The 18222-nt window shown below is 38.8% G+C and overlaps 1 protein-coding gene and 1 pseudogene across 1 annotated transcript in view; one reads left to right on the top strand and one right to left on the bottom strand.

Annotated features, from left to right (window-relative positions):
* The window catches only part of LOC136120218 (GTP:AMP phosphotransferase AK3, mitochondrial-like), a 90296-nt pseudogene extending 78216 nt beyond the window's left edge, over nucleotides 1-12080 (bottom strand).
* Nucleotides 12081-13338: 1258 nt separating this feature from the next.
* The window catches only part of CCDC112 (coiled-coil domain containing 112), a 30416-nt gene continuing 25532 nt past the window's right edge, over nucleotides 13339-18222 (top strand). The window contains exon 1 of the mRNA XM_065874702.1: nucleotides 13339-13607. Coding sequence (XP_065730774.1) covers nucleotides 13491-13607 — 117 coding nt within the window. The 5' untranslated portion in view covers nucleotides 13339-13490. The remainder of the gene's footprint in view (nucleotides 13608-18222) is intronic.

Genomic DNA, 18222 nt, shown 5'->3' with positions numbered 1-18222 from the left:
ATTTGAGAATCTGAATATGAGAGTAAATGTTTTTACTTTTCTGTCTGGGTTTTAACTGGTATGTGCCTTCATATCCCTACTGCTGGTATATCCTAGCAAGAACTTTCTAATTGTTATGCATAAAAGATGAAAATATTATTCTTTTGCAAAGAATCAAATATAGACTCCCCACTGTTGTTTATTGTTTCTCAGGTGACATCTGGTGGATAAAAACTGAAATGCAGAGTTCTCTGTAGTTTAGGAAAGGTGAGGTTCTCAAATGTCTTTGGGAGGAAATCATTAAAGAATATGAGCTGAATTGGTTGAAGATTAATTTTGCTCACACTTTTGGCATTATATTTTCTGCATTAAGTAAGCATTATGGTATCAGATATAATGGAGAGAACACTCCAGTGCTCTGCTGGATTTGGCAGGCTTTGAGTTCTGCTCAAACCTCTGACAGTAAATAACAAAGTGATTTGCTATTGTTTTTGCTTTTTTAAAGAGCTTCAAAATTAAAGCAAGAGATTAGCTACAGATGGACAAGAATCAGATAGCTATTGGACTTCTCAGTGGCTATACTGGATAAAAGAGACAAGAGAACAATATCTTCAACATTCTGAGGGAAAATTTCTTTCTATCTAGAGTCCACTACCAAATCAGGCTCTCCTTCAGGTATGAGCAAAATAAAAGCATTTTCAGACATGCATGGGTATGAAAGTTATCCTTTTGTGTAAGTCCTCTCTGAAAGAGTTACTAATTTAAAATGTTGTCTTTGTTAAGCACTATGTTTCAGTTTATTTTTAGATATTTTCTTTTTTGCTGTTGCAATTTTGGTCTTTATTTCCATTATGTTTTCTTTTTTAACTTTGAGATGTAATTGACATATCCATGATGTTTTCTAACTGGTTGTTTGTATAGATGAAAGCGATTAAATTTTGCACACTAATTTGATACCCATCCATCTCGTAAGTCCTCATACTGTTTGCAACAGATTTTTAATTGAGTTTATTGGGTTTTCCAGGTATACAATTATCTATAAATAGTAATAAATGTACCTCTCTTCCAATGTTTATACCTCTTATATCTTTCTCTTGTCTTATTGCATTGGTTAAACCTCTAGAGTTATGCTAAATAATAGTGGTGACTGTAGACATATTTGTATTGCTGTTGATTTTAATGGGAATACTTCTAATGTTTCCTCATTAAACATAATGCTGGCTTTTAAGAAATATGGATCTTTCCTATTTTATGAAGATTTTTAAAAATTAATTATGGATACTGAAATTTATCAAATGCCTTTCCCGCATATTTGAAGAAAATTGTACATTTTTTCTTTCTTTTAATCTGTTTTATCATTCAGAGTTCACTTGCAGAAAACAGAAAGGGATTTAATACATGGAGTGAACTGCTTATAAATCAGTGGAGAGCTAGAGGTTCAAGCTCTCTAGAAATAACTCCCGAATCCACACTGTAGAACTGGCCCACCAAGAGTGCTGCTCCCTCTGCCACAGTAGAAAGTCACGTTCCCACCGTTAGCTCCAGGAACACACCATCTTAATGTGATCTGGGAACGAGAAGTTGCCACCAGAATTCTTAGCTGCCAGAACACACCTTCTTATCTGTCACCTCTGAATCAGAAAACTAATGCTAGAACTGTCAGCTGCAGAGTTTTACTATGTCTGCTATAATATGTCCCAGCAAAATGTGTGCCTTGCTGCTATGTCTTCCCCTATTTAAATGAGTTCTGAAATCGAATTTCACACAAGTGTATCTGATTAGCAAAACATAATTTACATTGAGGAACCTAGCTGCAAGGGAGCCTGGGAAATGAGGGTTCTGAGCTTTCCAGCCTCTGCAGTATACATGGCACACTAAAAAGAGGCTGAAATAGATGCTGAGTGAGCCAACCAACTGTACCCAACCACTTCCTAACATGGGAAATGAAACTGAATCATTCTTATGATACTGGGAGTGGGGGGAACTAGTTTTCTTTTAATTCTTCTAAGATGTTGCTGGATTCAGTTTGCTGAAACTTGGTAAACATTTTCTGCATCAATATTTATAACTGACTTTTGTCAGTAGCTTGCTTTTCGTGTTATTGCTGTCAGTTTTTGGTAACAAACGTATGCTACTGTTACTAGAATTCGGAAGTTTTCCTCTTTTTGTCTCTGCTCTGGAACAGTTTAAAAAGCATTAGAGTCTGTTTATTCTGTAAAATTTCCTAAAATCAGCCTATGAAGCCCTCAGGGCCTGGTGCTCTTTGGGAGCCTACCATTTTAACAATGTTTTCCTTTTTCTTAGGTTTTTAATATTTAATGTTTAGATTTTTAATTTGCCAACTTTAGTAAACGGTGTTTTCTTAGAAAAATGATTCATTTCATCTGGATCTTCACATTTATTTGCAGATAATCGAAAAAAATAGTCTCCTGTGATTCTTTTCTTTGTATTTTTATTATGTATATTTGTGCTTTCTTAATTTTAATTCTTGATCAGGTTAGCTAGTGGTTAATCTGTCTTAACTGGTTAAATTTATCCATTAGGATTATCATTCCTCTGGTTTTTATTATTTTTTTCTTTCACATTTCTTAATTCATTTCTCCTTTTTTCCGTTTTTGATTATTATTTTTTCCCCTATCTTCTTCAGCTAGGTGGTTAGTTCATTTATTTTTATTCTTTCTTATTCATTAAGGTAACTACTGAAACTGCTAATTTTCTGCTGAGGATGGCTTTAACTGTATTACTTGGATATTGGTTTGTAATATTACCAATGTTTTCTAATTAAATTGCAATTTTAGTTTTGATATCCTCTTTGACTCAGGATTTTAAAAATTTTATGTGATAGGGTCTTTCTGTCTTCTCAGTTGATTTCTTTCGTGACCAGAAAATTATATCTGCATTATTTCTGCTTTTTGACATTTATTGAGGTTTTTGTGGCCTAAATATATGGTCATCTTTGTGAATATTTCATGAGTGTTATAAAATATAGTCCCTATTTTCAGTGAATAGAGTTCAGGATATGTCAAGTAGAATTACCTTATAAATCTGTCATCTAGTCTACTCTTTATTGAAAGCCCCTTGTCTGTGACCTTCTCCAGGTAGTCTCCCTGTGGCTTGGCAGCCTTAAAGAAGGAGAGCAATTCTGATATAGGTGTCTGACAGCTACAGTCCCAAGCTCTGCCAAGAAAGTGAACATCCCTGCCTCCCCAGCTAAGAACTAGTCCTTGCAGAAATATTGATAGGCAGGGGAAAGAAATCTGCAAGAGCTAGTCATTATGTCTTATTCATTTACACTGACCAATAGCCAGGTCAGGCACACACTTGGCTTTACATATTTGTACAAAACCAAAACCTTTCCTTTTTTCTTTCTTTCTCTTTTGATTCCACTGAGGTTTCCACCAAGTACTTCCTGCAGACAGTTGTGTAACACCCTCTGAGCAGTCTTTCAGTGCTGCCTACTTCCATGCCCAAGTCAGAATGGCACTTCCTTGTATTTCCCTGTCCTTGGAAACCTGGTTTGGTGTCTACAGTCTTCCCCTGATCATGGCCTAACGCTTGTTGATTTTCCTTCCAACATGAGCAAGCCATACAGTGTCTCTGTGCTCCAGATTCTGCCCATCACTAGACATTTACTGGTGTTATAAGCACCAGCTAGTGTTAAAATGTTAAGTTTATCTCAGTCTATGTGTAACAAAAATTCAAAAAGCACTGGTTTTAAAAATAGTTCTTTTTCTCACATAAAAGGAAGCCTGGAGGCAGCTGGTACAGCTGCTCAAATTAATACATGATAATTGTAAAAAATCTCAAACATTACAGAAGTCCCAACCATTCAGTAATATTTTCTTTATCATTTTCATGATGTACAATTCCTTAACTTCCACATTTATATACAGAGATCTGTTTTTGATTTAAAATTCTCAAGCAAGAGTTTAAATACTTAATTGAGAAGTTATTTTGTTCCTGTGAGCTAGGAGTTCCTGAAAATTTTCCCATAAATCCAAGGGAATATATAGATGATATATGAGTTTAATTTTCTATCTAACTGTAGAAGAATGACCCTGTGATAACTTCTGAAATTAATTTTTTAACGATAGGTTCATGTTCATCAAATGGGTTTGAATTTTCAGGGAAAAGTGCTCTATTGGGACTAAGTGGTATAGTCATAAAACTGTCAACCATACTGAAGATTTTTCATTTCCCTGAGTCTGATCTGAAGGATGTAAACCTGGGACTACCTCCAAAAGAATAATCAACATCCATTCAAACACAAGTGATTATCTTCTTTATTTTCTACTGGCCTCCAGGAAAAAAATTACTTTTCAAAAGAAGAAAAATAGACTTGGAGGTTTTTTTTGCTTTAGGAAAATAAGTTTTAACTATTAAGTCAGATCCAGGCTTGATGCTTGGCTCTGCCATATTCTAGCTGTATTATCTTAGAAAGTTTATTGACTAAGATTCTCAAACTTTATTTATTTACAGCAAAGAGTAGCTGTGTGTGTTGTTAAGAGTGTTTGGCACATGATAGGCCATCAAAAGTAAGGATTATTATTTTTAAAGTAAATATTCACATTTTTTCCTTTTATCTAGACCTACCTTTAAATTGTCTTAACAGCTACATTTGGTGTAAAGATTCACTGTTGTTGCTTTGGCTGTTGTTGTTGTTACTGTTCAACAATAAATATTTTTGCCCCATCAGGGAACTGACAATCTGTTGGAGAGTGTCTGATTAGGGAACTCTGATATTACCGAGGAACTATAAAAAAAGAGCTGAAAGACTGGGAAGTCTTTACACGACTTTCTCTTTTCAGTTTCTATAAATATAGTTAAGTTTAAACAATTGAACATTTTGTATGGGGATAGTCATTTAAAGGTCAGTGGAAGTTCAACTGTTTTTATTTGAGAATAAAAATTGTGGAGGAAGTTATCACCCCTTACATAAGTAATATTGATTAGCTTTTTTGTTTTCCATTAGGGATATCAAGAGGTATCCTTTTTTTTTTTTTTAACATCTTTATTGGATATAATTGCTTTACAATGGTGTGTTAGTTTCTGCTTTATAACAAAGTGAATAAGCTATACGTATACATATATCCCCATATCTCTTCCCTCTTGCATCTCCCTCCCTCCCACGCTCCCTATCCCACCCCTCTAGGTGGTCACAAAGCACCAAGCTGATCTCCTTGTGCTATGCGGCTGCTTCCCACTAGCTATTGATTTTACAGTTGGTAGTGTATATATGTCCATGCCACTCTCTCACTTTGTCCCAGCTTACCCTTCCCCCCGTCCATGTCCTCAAGTCCATTCTCTAGTAGGTCTGCATCTTTATTCCCATCCTGCCCCTAGGTTCTTCATAACCATTTTTTTTTTAGATTCCATATATATGTGTTAGCATACGGTATTTGCTTTTCTCTTTCTGACTTACTTCACTCTGTATGACAGACTCTAGGTCCATCTACCTCATTACAAATAACTCAGTTTCGTTTCTTTTTATGGCTGAGTAATATTCCATTGTATATATATATGCCACATCTTCTTTATCCATTCATCTGTCGACCGACGCTTAGGTTGTTTCCATGTCCTGGCTATTGTAAATAGAGCTGCAATGAACATTGTGGTACATGACTCTTTTTGAATTATGGTTTTCTCAGGATATATGCCCAGTAGTGGGATTGCTGGATCATATGGTAATTCTATTTTTGGTTTTTTAAGGAACCTCCATACTGTTCTCCATAGTGGCTGTATCAGTTTACATTCCCACCAACAGTGCAAGAGGGTTCCCTTATTGATTAGCTTTTATTCTGATTTCAGAAGTCAATATGAAGCAACCTTATTCCAGACCTGTCAGTTTATACTGGTGAATTCTATAGCTCACCATAAAATTATCCATTTGTTAGTGTATTTAAGACAGTAATACAAATATTTTGTTAATAATTAAGCCTATATAAAAGAATAAATCTGGTGCCCAGGCATAAGAGTCAATTTGATTTTGCCTAACTGTCGAGCAATTCCACACATTTTCAGCATATTATTATGTAGCTTTGGGATGGATCATAACTGCTTCACCATTGTTCAGTTTGCAATAGTGATCTCTACATAATTATTAAAACAAAATATTTGCCTCTTCTAAGTCCTAGTTTCATGATCTGACTTCAGGGGAACCCAAATTGAAAGCCTTTCTTTTTAAGTTAATTTTTATTGGAGTATAGTTGCTTTACGATGTTGTGTTAGTTTCTGCTGTACAGCAAAGTGAATCAGCTATACGTATATATATATCCCCTCTTTTTTGGATTTCCTTCCCATTTAGGTCACCACAGAGCACTGAGTAGAGTTCCCCGTGCTATACAGTAGGTCCTTATTAGTTATCTATTTTATACACAGTATCAATAGTGTATATATATCAATCTCAATCTTCCAATTCCTCCCACCCCCCTTCCCCCTTGGTATGAATACATTTGTTCTCTATGTCTGTGTCTGTATTTCTGCTTTGCAAATAAGATCACCTATACCATTTTTCTAGATTCCACAGATATGTGTTAATATACGATATTTGTTTTTCTCTTTCTGACTTACTTCACTCTGTATGACAGTCTCTGGGTTCATCCACATCTCTACAAATGACCCAATTTCAATCCTTTTTATGGCTGAGTAATATTCTGTTGTATATGTGTACCACATCTTCTTTATCCATTCCTCTGTTGATGGACATTTAGGTTTGACAGCCTTCTTCCATCTTCCTGTATGGAAGAAGTGTGAGAACTGGAAAGAAAGCGATAACATGATCTCTGTTTGCAGATAATGTAATAGAATACAAGGAAACTCTAAGATAATCATTCTAAAAATAAAACCAAAATTAAGAGAATTGATTAAAGTAGCAGCATAAAAAACTAATAAAGAAAAATCAATAGTTTCATATATCCGAAGAATAACTAGCTAGATGATGTCAAGGGAGCGGAAATCACACTTGTAGTTGCAAGAGAATATTTTTTTTTAAACTTAGGAATAAGCTTAAAATGTTTACTCTTCAAAGATGCAAAAGTAGACTGGAACAAATGTAAAGGCATCCCTTGTTTATGGGTAGGGCAACTCTACATCATACTTATGTTAATTCTTCCCAAGTTAATAAAGAAATTTAATGTGATTCCATTAAAAATATTGAGATTTTTCTCTTAAAGTAGACTGTTGAGTCTAAAGTTCTTTTGGGAAATGAGGAAGCAGGAAAAGGAAGGGAAACCCAAAAACAAGAACAATGAGAGGAGCTAGCCCTGTAAGATGTTAAAACACTGTATAATTTCCCTATAAATAAGAAAAGCATGTTCACTGATACATAACTAGATATACAGAATGATAGAATAGACAAAAAATTCAAAATAGAACAATTATATGTGAAAAGTTAAGTGACACCTCAATCACTGGGGAAATATACTGTTTTAAATAAATATTTTTGGCATAACTAGATAGCCTTTTGGGAAAAAGTAAAATTGAATCCATATCTCATCCTGGATATCAGAATGAAATCCAAATTATCCAGATATCTAGATGTAAAAAGTAAAACTGTACAAGAACACAGGGATTCATTTCTTTATAAACTGGGAGTGAGAAAAGCCTTTCCAACTATGATTACAAATCCAGAAGCATCAAAGAAAATACTAAAACATTGACAAACTTGACTACATAAAAATAGAAAGAACCTTTTCAAAGCAAAAAAAAAAGCAAAAGTCACTAAACAAATTAAAAACCCAGAAGAAAATATTTTCAATTTATATGAAAACATTATATAACAATCACCTAATTGATAAAGAGCTCTTAAAAACTGGGAAGACCGTACACAAATATAAACTCCAAATGGCTTAAAGACTTAAATGTAAGACCAGACATTATAAAACTCTTAGAGGAAAACATAGGAAAAACACTTTTTGACATAAACTACAGCAAGATCTTTTTTGACCCACCTCCTAGAGTAATGGAAATAAAAACAAAAATAAACAAATGGGACTTAATTAAACTTAAAAGCTTTTGCACAGCAAAGGAAACCAAAAACAAGACAAAAAGACAACCCTCAGAATGGGAGAAAATATTTGCAAATGAAACAGGCAAAGGATTAATCTCCAAAATATACAAACAGCTCATGGAGCTCAATATCAGAAAAACAAACAATCCAGTTAAAAAATGGGCAGAAGTCCTAAATAGACATTTCACCAAGGAAGACATACAGATGGCCAAGAGGCACATGAAAAGATGCTCAACATCACTAATTATTAGAGAAATGCAAATAAAAACTACAATGAGGTATCACCTCACGCCGGTCAGAATGACCATTATCAAAAAATCTAGAAACAATAAATGCTGGAAAGGGTGTGGTGAAAAGGGAACCCTCCTGCACTGTTGGTGGGAATGTAAATTGATACAACCACTATGGAAAAAGTATGGAGGTTCCTTAAAAAACTAAAAATAGAACTACCATATGACCCAGCAATCGCACTACTGGGCATATACCCTGAGAAAACCATAATGCAAAAAGAGTCATGTACCACAATGTTCATTGCAGCTCTGTTTACAATAGCCAGGACAGGGAATCAACCTAAATGTCCATTGACAGATGAATGGATAAAGAAGATGTGGTACATATATACAGTGGAATGTTACTCAGCCATAAACAGAAACAAAATTGAATTATTTGTAGTGAGGTGGATGGACCTAGAGTCTGTCATACAGAGTGAAGTAAGTCAGAAAGAGAAGAGCAAATACCATATGCTAATGCATATATATGGAATCTAAGAAACAAAAAATGGCACTGATGGACCTAGTTGCAGGGCAGGAATAAAGAGGTAGACATAGAAAATGGACTTGAGGACATGGGATGGAGGGCAAAGCGACAGATATACACTACCGAATGTAAAATAGTTGGCTAGTGGGAAGCAGCCGCATAACACAGGGCGATCAGCTCAGTGCTTTGCAATGACCTACAGGGGTGGGATAGGGAGGATGGATGGGAGGCTCAAGAGGGAGGGGATATGGGGACATGTGTATGCATATGGCTGATTCACTTTGTTGTGCAACAGAAACTAGCACAATATCGTGAAGCAATTATACTCCAATAAAGATCTATTAAAAAAAAAAGAAACTGGGAAGAGGAAGACTAAATACCATTGGGGAAAGATGTGAACAGTTTAAAGAAAAAACTGACATTCTTCAACTTACGAAAAGAGGCTTCATTCATAACAAGAGAAAGGTATATTAAAATTACTGAGAGATACCATTTTTCACCTATTCAGATTGCCCAAAATACAAAAACTTGAAGAAATACTGTGATGGCAAATAATAAGGAAACAGGCACCCTCAGGCATTGCTAGTTGGAGTACAAAATGGTACAACTTCTATGGAAAGGAATTTAACAATATCTAACTACATTGCCTTTGCATTTATCACTTGACTCAGCAATTCCACTGAAGATACACTTCCCCAAATATGAAATACTTATCATTACTTGTGATGGGGTTCAGGGCAGGCCACTCCAAAATACGCTACTTTGGCATATTGATTGCTTTGAGTTCAAGTTACTTGAGAAACAGCCAGTGCAAGATGGACTCCCTGACCCTGCCCTCTTTCCGCCTGAAAGCAGGAATAAATTTCCCATCTGAAAGGCAACCTCTGAGCACCAAGACTTAGTGACATTCTTACCTCCAGGGATAGAAAATTCAGGGTGGAAAAGGCTATGTAAACTAATTCCGCTTAGTTTCTTCACTAATTAATACCCAAGCCTAAGTGTCTTTGTCAGTTCTTCACAAATTAATTGTTTCTTTGTCTAAAAAGTATAAAAGCTGCCTGCTTTGGTCATTTCTTTGAGTCTCCTGTTTCTGTGAACTCCCATATGTATGAAATTAAAATTTGTCTCCTGTTAATCTGTGTCATGTCAATTTAATTATTAGACTCTCAGAAGAACCTAGAAAGGTAGAGGAATATTTTTTCTTCCCCAATACTTGTCACAGCAAAAGACTGGAAATAACCCAAACATCTGTCAATAGATGCCTGGTTGAGTAAAATAGAGTATTATGCATCCATTAAAAAAATGAGGAAGATTTCTGTGAACTTACATCAAGCGAGTTGTAAGATATATTGTTAAGTGAAAAATGTAAGGTGTAGAGTATTATATGTGTGTTATGAGTTGAATTGTGTCCTCTAAAGAGATATGCTGAAGTCCTAATGCCCAGTACCTGTGAATGTGACCTTATGTGGAAACAGGGTCTTTACAGATGTAATAAAGTAAAGATAAGGTCATACAGGATTAGGGAGAGCCCTAATCCAATGACAGGTGTCCTCATAAGAAGAGGGAAATTTCGACACAGAGACACAGACACATAGGAGAGAAGGCCATCCAACCATACAGGCAATGACTAGAGTAATGCTTCCACCAGCCAAGGAATACTACTGGGTGCTAGTGACCACAGGTGCTGGGAGAGAGGCATGGAACAGATAACTCACTCTCAGGAGAGGAAGGAACTCAGGAACCAACTGTGCCGCCACCTTGATTTTGGACTTCTGGCCTCCTGAACTGTGAGAGAATACATTTCTACTGTTTTAAACCACCCAGTTTGTGATACTTTGTTATGGCAGCACTAGCAAAATAATACAACATGCTACATGTTTTTGTAAGAGAAAAGGAAAAATAAGAACACATATATATATACTCATTTTTGCAAAAAGAAATGTAAAAGAGCAAGCCAGAAATTAATAAAAAATGGTCACATATAGAGGATCAGTTGAAAAGGCCATGGAGAGGGTGTGTTTGGGGGCAAGATTTCCTTAAATATGTCATATCATTTTGACTTTACATACATTACATATGTTTTACATAGTTTTTAAAAAGGATACCATAAAGAAAAAAAATAGAGGAAACACTAAAAGTGAAGACAAATACAATCAAAAGAATCTGACTACCTAAAAATAGATTCTGTTACCACCCAGAAAAGAGAAATTTCAGTAAACTCTTGAACACAACACTCTGACTGAATATCCTGTGCGGGACATATTCTTAGGGGCAAAAAGAACTACAAAATGATCTCAAACTTCTTTCAGTAGGTTTACTGTTAGTGGTAATTTCAGAATTGTAATTTGAAACTACATAATTGTTGCAAGAAAAAGCAAATAAGTAAATATGTTGATATTCTAAGGAACCAAGATTTTTAGTGTTTAAGAGAAAAGAAATACACATATAAAAGAAATTAAGGAATGACAAGCCTCTGATGTAATGTTAGAACTGGTACAAAATGTAAGAAATGAAACTATACAATGAGAATATATTCTGTAGCTCTGGCCACTGAAAGGGCCCCAAAGTGAGGGCCCAGGCAGCTGCCTAATCTTCACGTTGCAAAGGCCTGCTCTGGTTTTCTGTTTACGAGATTCTTAATCATTTTTTGGAATTTTTCGTCCTAATAAAACAGTAAAAATTTTAGTGGCCATCTTGTGTGTTGTTACTATTAATAGATTCCCTTATAGTATCCAATCCAGTGTTGTCCCTGGCAGAGACCACTCAATTCAAGTAATTGGTTGACTGTTTTCCCTTGAGGCTACCAGATTATTCTAGACGAACAGTTACAGGAACTCAGACAGTGCTGTGACAACAGACCTCATTTTGGGTGAAAGGTAAGTACATAAGTTAAAGAGGTCTTACCTTCTCAATACCCGGAAGCTTCCCTCTTCCTTCTAGTGCATGGGGAAAGGAGAGCAGCCCATCTTTTGTCTCCAAATCTACCAACCACCTCGTGCTGCAACCCTCCAGTAAGGAAGAGCAGGTGCCCCTCTTAGAGACCAAACTTTCCATCTGTGACCTAGACTCCAAGGTACAGATGCCCTCCGCTAGTCCCCAGCTTGAAACATACACACACACACACACCACATGTATCTTCTTTGATCACACATCTTCAAGCTACCACCTCATTTCACTGATCACCTGCATCACAGAATCATCAAAATAGTTGTCTAAAGACATTATTTCCACCCCTCACCTTCATCATCTCCTCAGCTGTCTCAGCCAGGCTCACCACCCCACTGACGGTGCTCTTGTCAGGGTGGCCAGTGGCCTCCTCATTGTCAAATCCAACCATCAGCTGTCTGTTTTCATGTCACTCAACCTATGGGCAGCAGACCACACAGTTGATCATTCTTGAAACACTTTCTTCCATAGGATTCTGGCTTTCCTCCCTTCTCACAGACCTCTCCTGTCAACTCCTCCTGTCTGTGTCATCTGTGTTGGAGGGCTCTAGGCCTCTGTTCCCAGACTTCAATTTATACTCTCCCTGACTAATCTCATTCACTTTTTAAGATGTTTTCTACTTGGAGATGAAGACCAAATTCATATATTTAACTCTAGTCTCTTTCCTGGGCTCCATCTGCCTGTTTAACATCTCTACCAGGATGGTCTCTGGAGTTAGACCAGCTAGGCTTATATCCCAGTTCCTACTTGTATATGGTCTTGTGTTACTTAACATTATCCGTGAAATGAAAATGATAATTGTACCTACTTCACTAGATTGTTTAGAACAGTACTGGCACAAAGTAAGTGCTCGATAAACACCCCGTTTGTTTACTTGTTTGAATTCCCTGGTAGAAGTTTGGAGAGAAGGAACTTCACGTGTGTGTCTAATTCAACAGTTAATTCTCAAGGTCTGGCGTATAGTAGCAGCTGGATATTGATTGAATTAATGAATCGATGAATGGATGAATACATTCCTTTAAAGGAGGAAAACGCAGTGCATCCACAAATCAGCTGAATTGCCACTGGTTGCCAATGCCTTGACTGCAGGAGTCATCTCTGGCTTTTCTCAACCTTCCCAACACTGTATCTTTGGAGTCTCTCTTCTAAATGGCCAAGTCCTAGGAGTGTGACATGCCTGCGTCTGATATCTGATAGTGTAGGGCATGCTCTGTTTTGTTTGAAAATGTGAAATATATTGTTCAGGCTCATCAATAATGTTTTTTAATTTAGACTCAGTTTCACCAGAACTTAGTAGAAACCTAGAAAGAAGTTCTATTATGTAAAGTATATCTCTCTATGGATATATAGATATCTATGTATATCATATATCTATATATAACACGAATAAATTTAAGTAGGACAGTGAAAAACAATGAATTTTCCCGGTGGTTAGGGGACAGGGGCCGGGGAGAAAGACTTTTTGCCAAATAGAGAGTAGATAACGTGCACTGTAATGCAACTGCGCCGCAGAGCACAGCGAAGCCGAGCCCGCCACCGGCCCGCGCTCCGGCCCGCGCTCGGGCCCCGCCCCGATGCCGACCCCGCCCCTCCTTGCACCGCGGCCCACCTCCGCCCTGCACTCCCGCCCCGCCCTGCGCTCCCGCCCCGCCCTGCGCTCCCGCCCCGCCCCACATCTCGGCAGCGTTCTCCCTGCCGGGGGAGCCCTGCCGCCCCGGCAGAGCCAGAATCTTCCCCCGCCCGAACCCCTCCACCCCAGGCCTGGGGGGCCGCAGCGTACCGAGCGGCTCGGCGTGGAAAGATGGCCGCCCTGACGACGGTCGTGGTGGCTGCGGCGGCCACAGCTGTAGCGGGGGCTGTGGCCGGGGCGGGCGCGGCCACCGGGACCCGCGTGGGAGCAACGCCTGTGCCGCAACAGGTAAATGGAGGAGGCAGACGTGGGCCGGGAGGCTGCAGGCGCCAGAGGCTGGACGGGGCCCCAGGCTGAACAGGTGTGCTCTGCAGCGCAGTCCCGGGAGGCGGGAGCCCTTTGCTCGGGGCCTGGCACACGCCAGCGTTTCGCTTTGTTCGCTTGTGCGTTTAACTGCTTTTACGGAGCCGCCTCTCTTGAGGTTTTGGAGTGGAGGAAGATCTGGGTGGAAACGCTGGCTCTGCCTCTTCCTAGCGTGTGATAGGAACATATTTAACCTCTCGGTGACTCAGTTTCTAATCGAAACGTTGGGACTGATAATATGCAGCTTCCCGAGCCGTGCACATTGTCTGGGAAGCCCCTGGTACAATGCTTGGTTGGAGAGAGATTCGGTGCCCAGTGACTGGTGGCTGCTGTATTATTGTATCAGCGCTGGGAACACAAGGAGGAGTCAAACATGGGATGGTCTGAGGCTGATGTGTTTCCAGAGATCTTCTCAGGACCCGTTTCTCTGCAGTGAGGACCAGAGGATCCCCCAAAGGAGAATTGTTGGATCCAGATGCTCAGGTCAAAGAGCACCTCTCCTTCTCTCACAGCCCACACCCCAGAGCATGGGCAGTTCCTGTCTGTTCTACCTTTGGAATAAGTCCAGAATCCCACTCTTCTCACCACTTCACATGGTGGTCCACAGCATCATTTCTCCCCCAGCAGAAATACTTTCCTAATTGGTTTCTATTCTTCCACTCTTGCCTCCGTCAAGTATTATCAACAGTCAGGTGATTGAGTCCAGTAATGACACTTGTCTGCTCAGATCCCTCAGAGTAAAAACAAACGTTTTTACCATGGTCCACAGGGCCTCTGAGCTGCCCCTACCACCTCCCTGTCACCTCATCCCCAGTCCCCTGCTCTGAGTCGGCTGCAGCCATACTGGCTTCCTGGTGGTCCTTCAGACAGGTGGAGCACAGTCCTCTCTCAGGATTTTTGCAGTTGCTGTTCCCTCTGCTTGGAATCTCTTTCCTCATGGTCTCATGGCCAGCACCATCACCGCCTTCAGATATCTTTGTTCAAATGCCATCAGCTCAGTGATTCTTTCCTTGACCTCCCCTTACTGAATCCCCCTACCCAGCACACCCTGTTGTCTTTTCTGGTTTTGTTTTTCTCCATAGCACTTATTACCATATAATATATTACATATTTTATGCTTACTTTTAAATTTTTCTCCACCCTGCCTGGGAATGTAAACCCTGCCCTCTATGAGGGAAGAAACTTTTGGAAGTTTATTCACTACTGTATTCCCGGCACCAAAAGCTGTGCCTCTTTAGTCCAGGAACATAGTAGATGCTCATTAAATATTTGTGGATTAGTCCAAACCTGAAAGAAGGCTGTTATGAGCTGAGGACAGCTTCTATCATTTTCTTCCTCTAAGGAAATACAGTGTCTTTACCTGTTTCAAGAAATTCAAGAAATTCCACCTCAGACAAATTTTCTCACACGTCCTCTGTATTTCTTTTTATTATCTAACTCTGGCCCAAATGTCTCAGGAAAAAAATATAAAATACAGAAAAATACATAATAGATATATAATTTTTTCAGATATATTTAAAATACTTTTAAAATCTTTTTAAAAATGTATGGCCCTAGTGTTTTAGTCCTCTTGGTGGCTCTCTCTGGCTTACTTTAGTTGAAAATGATTTGTTCTCCAAATTCTTATAACCATGTTTAACCTCCTGGTTTGCATTTCTCACAAGTTGCCCAATACTGTTATTGATGCACACTCTTGCCGACTACAGTGATTCTCAGAGGTTTGCCTTCCTTGGTGTTGGATCAGAATCACCTGTGGAGCTGTTTCAACTGTGACATCGGTTTCTCACATTCAGCAATGTCTGGAGACAGTTTTGGTTGTCACAGCTGCAGGTGGACTGTGGGGTGTTTGTGTGTGCTGCTAGCATCTAGTGGGTACAGGCCAAAGGACAGCTCCCCCAAAACAAAAAATTACCTGGTCAAAAATATCAGTAGTGCTGAGGTTGAGACACCCTGCTTTATACCCTCTCACCAGTTTAGGGAAGGCAGAGCCTCATGACTGACAGTCACAGCAGTAGTGAGGTAGAATTTCTCAAGGGTGTTTGGGTTTAAAAAAAACCAATTACAATCTCTACTGTACCATATTGTGCTTTTTGAGGAGTTTAACTATGTGTTATCCCTCTGTGTATTCCCCCCAACATACCACATACACATACACACAGACACACACACATACACACTATACACTCAAATTCTACATCCTAGAACTGAACTTGGATATTTGTCATAGGATTTCATGAATGAGTATTCCTATTGACTCTAACAGTGAAACCAACTAATGTTTTCCTGAGAAGAGATAATTTTCCTCATGATATTAGAGATGTCCGCCAAAATATCTAAAGTTCCTATATTAGCCTGCTAGGGCTTCCATAACAAAATACCGTAGACTGAATGGCTTAAATGACAGAAGTTTACTTTTTTACCATTTTGCAGGCTGGGAAGTCCAAGATCAAGGTGCTGTCAGGGTTAGTTTCTGGCTTGTAGAGAGTCACCGTCTTGCTGTGTCCTCACATGTGCATATGCAGAGAGAGAGAGACTTTTCTGGTGTCTCTTCCTCTTTTTTTTTTTTTTTTTTTTTTTGGCGGTACGCGGGCCTCTCACTGTTGTGGCCTCTCCCGCTGTGGAGCATAGGGTCCGGATGTGCAGGCATAGCGGCCATGGCTCAGGGGCCCAGCCACTCTGCGGCATGAGGGATCCTCCTGGACCGGGACACGAACCCACGTCCCCTGCATCGGCAGGCAGACTCTCAACCACTGCGCCACCAGGGAAGCCCTCTTCCTCTTTTTATAAAGACACCAGTCCTAATGGATTAGGACTCTATCCTTATGATCCCGTTTAACCTTAGTTACTTCCTCCAAATCTAGGGCCTCAACCCGTGAATTTGGGGGGTGATAATTCAGTCCGTAACTGTTTCATTAAATTATTTTGGAATAATTATCTTTGAAGTTTTAGAACTATTTTATATTGTGTTTTATTTTACAACCTCCATAGAGTGTGGAATCCCATAAATTTCTCATTCATTTTGGAAAGAAATAATGTACCCTATCTGTGCATTTTAATACTTGTATATTATTTGTCCATAATTCTCCTCAGCCATTGCCTTTCAAGGCCGAAGACCATGAATCTCTTGATTGTCCTCTCAGATGCCCTTTCCCTCTTGATCTTTCCAGCAGCTGAATTATAATTTTTTTGAAGTATCTCTAGCCGTATCACCTAGTGTATGTTCTGGTTTTGTACCAAGATAGAGCTGTGTCTTCTGTTTGATTTGTTTCTAATGACCTTCCTGTGATGACTTGTATTTTATGGCATTTGGCTGCCTGGAGTGGTCCTTCAGTAATAAGCACATTACTTTTCTGACTTTAAATGATTACTCAAAATGGATTTCCTCTAGAAGATCACACACATGAATAGGGCTGTGTGTGTGTGGTAGAGTGCAGAATTCCCCTCCCCGCTCAAGGATAGTCACATCCTAATCCCCAGCACCTGTGAATATGTGACCTTACATGATTAAAGGAACTTTGCAGATATGATTAAATTGAGGATCTTTAGATGGGGAGTTTATCTGGGTGGGCTGATATATTCACAAAGGTCCTTGTAAGAGGGAAGCAGGAGGATCAGAACCAGTAGGAGAGGTAACAGTGGAAGCAAGAGGGTGAAGTTATGTGAGGAAGGGGCCATGAACCAAGGAATGAAGGTAGCCTCTAAAAGCTGAAAAAAAGGTAAGGAAGTAATAGATTCTCCTCTGAATCTCCAGAAAGAACACAATCCTGCCAACACCTTAATTTTAGACTTGACCTCCAGAATTGTAAGAGAGTAAATTTGTGTTGTTTAAGCCTCTAAGTTTGTGGTAAACTAATCTTTGGTAAGTTTGTTATAGTAGTGATAGGAAATGAATGCAACCAGAGAAGGCCTAAGAAGGCCTGAGCTCTCACCTTTGGCTGGTCTTGAAACTCTGTGCAACAGGAAGTGAAGGCTAAAGTAGAGTTTTAAACTGCTTGCCCGGGTACTGATGGCATGCTCCAGCATGTACTTAGACCACCTCAGCAAAGACTGGGGACTTAATTGGTTCAAGACATCTAAGAAAATCTTTGACCAACCGATTGTTCACTGACAACTAAGCTAACAAAACAGGGATTTCAATGCCACACAAACAAAGAATACAGACTTTACCGAATTGGTTCAGAAAAGTGACTAAACAAACAGTGACAACAAACAACCTTGGAGAGGGGAAAGAATCTCATTTTCAGAGTTGCCACATTATATTATTTAAAGTGTTGAGTATTTGATAGACAAATTATGAGATGTGCAAAGAAACAAGAAAGTATGGTCCACACACAGAAGAATTAAAAAAAACAAGAACAATAAAAAGAAACTGTCCCTTAAGATGACCAAACGTTGGACATAATAGACAAAGACTTTAAATCATCTACTTTAAATATGTTCAAAAATCTAAAGGAAACCATTTCTAAAGAAATAAAACAAACTATGAGAATGGTGTCTCACCAAATAGAAAATATCTATAAAGAGAAAAATTATAATAAAA

The sequence above is a fragment of the Phocoena phocoena genome, chromosome 3 (genome assembly GCF_963924675.1).
Source record: "Phocoena phocoena chromosome 3, mPhoPho1.1, whole genome shotgun sequence".
NCBI classification, from domain to species: Eukaryota; Metazoa; Chordata; class Mammalia; order Artiodactyla; family Phocoenidae; genus Phocoena; species Phocoena phocoena.
The sequence above is the reverse complement of the archived record's forward strand: the minus strand, read 5'-3'. Positions and strand labels throughout refer to the sequence as shown.